The sequence below is a fragment of the Oncorhynchus clarkii genome, chromosome 17 (assembly GCF_045791955.1).
Source record: "Oncorhynchus clarkii lewisi isolate Uvic-CL-2024 chromosome 17, UVic_Ocla_1.0, whole genome shotgun sequence".
Lineage (NCBI taxonomy): Eukaryota > Metazoa > Chordata > Actinopteri > Salmoniformes > Salmonidae > Oncorhynchus > Oncorhynchus clarkii.
In genome coordinates, this window is record NC_092163.1 from 84071236 (window position 1) to 84076868 (window position 5633).

At 47.3% G+C, this 5633-nt stretch overlaps 1 protein-coding gene across 1 annotated transcript in view; it reads right to left on the reverse strand.

The window, feature by feature from the left end:
* LOC139369962 (protein SPMIP1) overlaps window positions 1–2846 on the reverse strand; it is a 6518-nt gene extending 3672 nt beyond the window's left edge. The window contains exon 1 of the mRNA XM_071109246.1: window positions 2297–2846. Coding sequence (XP_070965347.1) covers window positions 2297–2541 — 245 coding nt within the window. The 5' untranslated portion in view covers window positions 2542–2846. The remainder of the gene's footprint in view (window positions 1–2296) is intronic.
* Window positions 2847–5633: the final 2787 nt, after the last annotated feature.

Below are 5633 nucleotides of genomic sequence, written 5' to 3' on the forward strand. Positions count from 1 at the left end.
ACTAGGTTTAGACCCCTAGACCCCTAGGTTTAGACCCCTAGGTTTAGTCCCCTAGACCCCTAGGTTTAGTCCCCTAGACCCCTAGGTTTAGACCCCTAGACCCCTAGGCTTAGACCCCTAGGTTTAGTCCCCTAGACCCCTAGGCTTAGACCCCTAGGCCCCTAGGCTTAGACCCCTAGGCCCCTAGGCTTAGTCCCCTAGACCCCTAGGTTTAGTCCCCTAGACCCCTAGGTTTAGACCCCTAGGTTTAGTCCACTAGGTTTAGTCCACTAGGTTTAGACCCCTAGGTTTAGTCCCCTAGACCCCTAGGTTTAGACCCCTAGTCCCCTAGGCTTAGACCCCTAGTTTTAGAACCCTAGACCCCTAATTTTAGACCCCTAGACCTTTAGGTTTAGACCCCTAGACCCCTAGGTTTAGACCCCTAGGTTTAGTCCCCTAGACCCCTAGGTTTAGTCCCCTAGAACCCTAGGTTTAGACCCCTAGACCCCTAGGCTTAGACCCCTAGGCCCCTAGGCTTAGACCCCTAGACCCCTAGGTTTAGACCCCTAGGCTTAGTCCCCTAGACCCCTAGGTTTAGTCCCCTAGACCCCTAGGTTTAGACCCCTAGGTTTAGTCCACTAGGTTTAGTCCACTAGGTTTAGACCCCTAGGTTTAGTCCCCTAGACCCCTAGGTTTAGGTTTAGTCCCCTAGACCCCTAGGTTTAGACCCCTAGGTTTAGTCCACTAGGTTTAGTCCCTAGGTTTAGACCCCTAGACCCCTAGGTTTAGACCCCTAGGTTTAGACCCCTAGACCCCTAGGCTTAGACCCCTAGGCCCCTAGGCTTAGACCCCTAGGCTTAGACCCCTAGGCTTAGTCCCCTATACCCCTAGGTTTAGTCCCCTAGACCCCTAGGTTTAGACCCCTAGACCCCTAGGTTTAGTCCATTAGGTTTAGTCCACTAGGTTTAGACCCCTAGACCCCTAGGTTTAGACCCCTAGGTTTAGTCCCCTAGACCCCTAGGTTTAGTCCCCTAGACCCCTAGGTTTAGACCCCTAGACCCCTAGGCTTAGACCCCTAGGTTTAGTCCCCTAGACCCCTAGGTTTAGTCCCCTAGACCCCTAGGTTTAGACCCCTAGACCCCTAGGCTTAGACCCCTAGGTTTAGTCCCCTAGACCCCTAGGCTTAGACCCCTAGGTTTAGTCCCCTAGACCCCTAGGTTTAGACCCCTAGTCCCCTAGGTTTAGTCCCCTAGACCCCTAGGTTTAGTCCCCTAGACCCCTAGGTTTAGACCCCTAGACCCCTAGGCTTAGACCCCTAGGTTTAGTCCCCTAGACTCCTAGGTTTAGACCCCTAGACCCCTAGGCTTAGACCCCTAGGTTTAGTCCCCTAGACCCCTAGGTTTAGACCCCTAGACCCCTAGGTTTAGTCCACTAGGTTTAGTCCAGTAGGTTTAGACCCCTAGTCCCCTAGGTTTAGTCCATTAGGTTTAGTCCACTAGGTTTAGTCCACTAGGTTTAGACCCCTAGTCCCCTAGGTTTAGTCCACTAGGTTTAGACCTAGTCCCCTAGGCTTAGACCCCTAGACCCCTAGGTTTAGTCCCCTAGTCCCCTAGGTTTAGACCCCTAGTCCCCTAGGTTTAGACCCCTAGTCCCCTAGGTTTAGACCCCTAGACCCCTAGGTTTAGACCCCTAGTCCCCTAGGTTTAGACCCCTAGTCCCCTAGGTTTAGACCCCTAGTCCCCTAGGTTTAGACCCCTAGACCCCTAGGTTTAGACCCCTAGGTTTAGTCCACTAGGCAGTGAAGTAAAGTAAGTCCCTGACATCCTAAAGACCTCATTACATTCCAAATGCTCAGGCATGACAGAAAAAATTGTCCAATTTACACACTTATCAAGAGAATGCATCATCTCTACTGCCCCTGAACTGTCGGACTCACGAAACACAAGTTCTGCGGTTTATACATTTTGTCTGAGTGTTTTGGAGTATGCCCCTTGCTGACCGAAAAAAAGGAAATAAGAACTTTGATGTATAGCACTTACTTTTGATACATAAGTACATTTTAAACTAGATACTTTAATACTTTTACTCAAGTAGTATTTTACTGGGCACTTTCAGTTTTATTTGGTCATTTTCTATTAAGGTATCTTTACTTTTACTCAAATATGACAATTGGGAACTTTTTCCACCACTGGGCTTAGGTTACCACGCACATTTTGGCGTAGTCGGCAAAATCAACAATTGTGGTACTCCTGTGGCTGAAGCAACTCTAGTTGCATTTATAATGTGTCAAATAAAATGTATGAATTAATTCACTCACCTGTCCATGGGCACTGCAGCCTCCCTCCTCCTCTCTAGGGTAGATAACACAGGAGGCAGGATGGTCTTAGTGGTCAGGGGGAGCTCAGGGAGCCTCAGCCTTATCTGCTCATTGGCCGTGCGGGAGACGAAGCTGGTGGGGTAGTCTCGTCCGTAGCGGCTCTTCCAGGCTAGCCGGGTGTAGCACTCCTTCTCGATCTGCTCCCGGTAACAGTTCTGGTTCTCGGTGGTCAGGAGGTTCCTCATCCTCAAGAGTGTTCTGTCCAGTTCTAGAATGTCCTGTACCTCTTCTAGTGTGTCCTGTCCTGTTCTAAAATACCCTGTTCTGTTCTAGAATGCTAGTTTCTGTTCTAGGATGTCCTGTACGGTTCTGACCTGTCTGTAGAATAGGCTTTTGCTGCACTGGTTGGCTGGTTCTGCTGTTCTAGTGTCCTGTCCTTGTTGGTTTCAGAGTGGAGACTTCCAGAATATGTATCTTCTCCCTCAATGAACCAGAACTCTTGTCTGCTTTTCCACAGGTATTATCTCAGTCAGAAACCTAACCTAACCTTGTGGCTCAGATTCAGAAACCTAAGAACAGTTTGTCAGGTTGCTCTCTCTCTCCCTCTATGGTTAACCAATCAGAGACCAGAACATTCCAGACAGGTGCCTTTGTGTGTGTGTGTGTGTGTGTGTGTGTAGAAAACAGATTTGATTTTACCAGCCAGCCTCACTGCCCCCACCAGCCAGCTGACAGTACTTCAGAACATGACGGAACACAGCATATACAGAACGAGTGAGAGCAGTGCAGCTTCCAGTCCAGAGGGTGGCGCTGTAATGTTAAAGTAGTGTTTTCTCTCTGTGAGTCCGCATACTGTGGTCCCTGCTGAGCAATGATATTTTAAGAGAATGTGGTGTGGGTGTGTCCTTGCCACCACCAAGACACACCCATCTGTCAAAGCCTTGTCCGCAGCATCTCTCTTTCCCTCTGATAATGGAGCTCAGCCTCTCTTTCCCTCTGATAATGGAGCTCAGCCTCTCTTTCCCTCTGATAATGGAGCTCAGCCTCTCTTTCCCTCTGATAATGGAGCTCAGCCTCTCTTTCCCTCTGATACTGGAGCTCAGCCTCTCTCTTTCCCTCTGATACTGGAGCTCAGCCTCTCTCTTTCCCTCTGATACTGGAGCTCAGCCTCTCTTTCCCTCTGATACTGGAGCTCAGCCTCTCTTTCCCTCTGATACTGGAGCTCAGCCTCTCTCTTTCCCTCTGATACTGGAGCTCAGCCTCTCTTTCCCTCTGATACTGGAGCTCAGCCTCTCTTTCCCTCTGATACTGGAGCTCAGCCTCTCTCTTTCCCTCTGATACTGGAGCTCAGCCTCTCTCTTTCCCTCTGATAATGGAGCTCAGCCTCTCTCTTTCCCTCTGATAATGGAGCTCAGCCTCTCTTTCCCTCTGATACTGCCCACATTGTATAAATACATACTCCCGTCTTTGTTTCCTGGCAATAATCACACTTTCCTGTTGGATGCTTTCCAATCCCACCACTCATCTTGAAAATAGAGCCTCCTCTCTCCTGTCCCTTGCTGCCATCCTCCACTCCCAGACTTTCCTCTGTACTTGAAATAAATGCCTGCCCTTAGTATCTCTATTCCACTGCTCCTGTCATCTCTACACCATCACTGTCTATATCAGGCTTTAAACCTGTTATCTCTACACCATCACTGTCCATATCAGGCTTTTAACCTGTCATCTCTACACCATCACTGTCCATATCAGGCTTTAAACCTGTTATCTCTACACCATCACTGTCCATTTCAGGCTTTTAACCTGTCATCTCTACACCATCACTGTCCATATCAGGCTTTTAACCTGTCATCTCTACACCATCACTGTCTATATCAGGCTTTTAACCTGTTATCTCTACACCATCACTGTCCATATCAGGTTTTTAACCTGTTATCTCTACACCATCACTGTCTATATCAGGCTTCCTGTCATCTCTACACCATCACTGTCTATATCAGGCTTTAACCTGTCATCTCTACACCATCACTGTCCATATCAGGCTTTTAACCTGTCATCTCTATACCATCACTGTCCATATCAGGCTTTTAACCTGTCATCTCTACACCATCACTGTCCATATCAGGCTTTAACCTGCTCCTGTCATCTCTACACCATCACTGTCCATATCAGGCTTTTAACCTGTTATCTCTACACCATCACTGTCCATATCAGGCTTTAACCTGTCATCTCTACACCATCACTGTCCATTTCAGGCTTTTAGCCTCTGCCTTGCTCATTAAAACTACTATATCCCCACTACTAAGTGCTTGTTTGGCCAATACATCAACTGCCTCGTTCCCCTCCACATGGGCTGGGCCCCAAGTAACCCTAACCTGTAACCCATCCGTCTCATCCTGCCATGGGTTTGTAGCACATCATAAATCAGAGCTAAAGGACTGGAGACTCATTAACACTATAGATGGACAGCTATTCAGAGATGGCTTCATAACAACATGGCTGTACTAAAATCTACAGGGACTTCATGTTGAGAAAGAAAGAAAGTATGGGAACTGTAAAAATATCTGAACACTATGAAGTGGATATGAACACACATACTCGCTTACACATACGAACTTATACATACAGTGGGGCAAATTTTTTTTGTCAGCCACCAATTGTGCAAGTTCTCCCACTTAAAAAGATGAGAGAGGCCTGTAATTTTCATCATAGGTACACTTCAACTATGACAGACAAAATGAAAAAATAAATCCAGAAAATCACATTGTAGGATTTTTAATGAATTTATTTGCAAATTATGGTGGAAAATAAGTATTTGGTCAATAACAAAAGTTTATCTCAATACTTTGTTATATACCCTTTGTTGGCAATGACAGAGGTCAAATGTTTTCTGTAAATCTTCACAAGGTTTTCACACACTGTTGCTGGCCCAACAGTGTGGCCCATTCCTCCATGCAGATCTCCTCTAGAGCAGTGATGTTTTGGGGCTGTTGCTGGGCAACACGGACTTTCAACTCCCTCCAAAGATCTTCTATGGGGTTCAGATCTGGAGATTGGCTAGGCCACTCCAGGACTTTGAAATGCTTCTTACGAAGCCACTCCTTCGTTGCCCGGGCGGTGTGTTTGGGATCATTGTCATGCTGAAAGATCCAGCCACGTTTCAATGCCCTTGCTGATGGAAGGAGGTTTTCACTCAAAATCTCACGATACATGGCCCCATTCATTCTTTCCTTTACACGGATCAGTCGTCCTGGTCTCTTTGCAGAAAAACAGCCCCAAAGCATGATGTTTCCACCCCCATGCTTCACAGTAGGTATGGTGTTCTTTGGATGCAAAT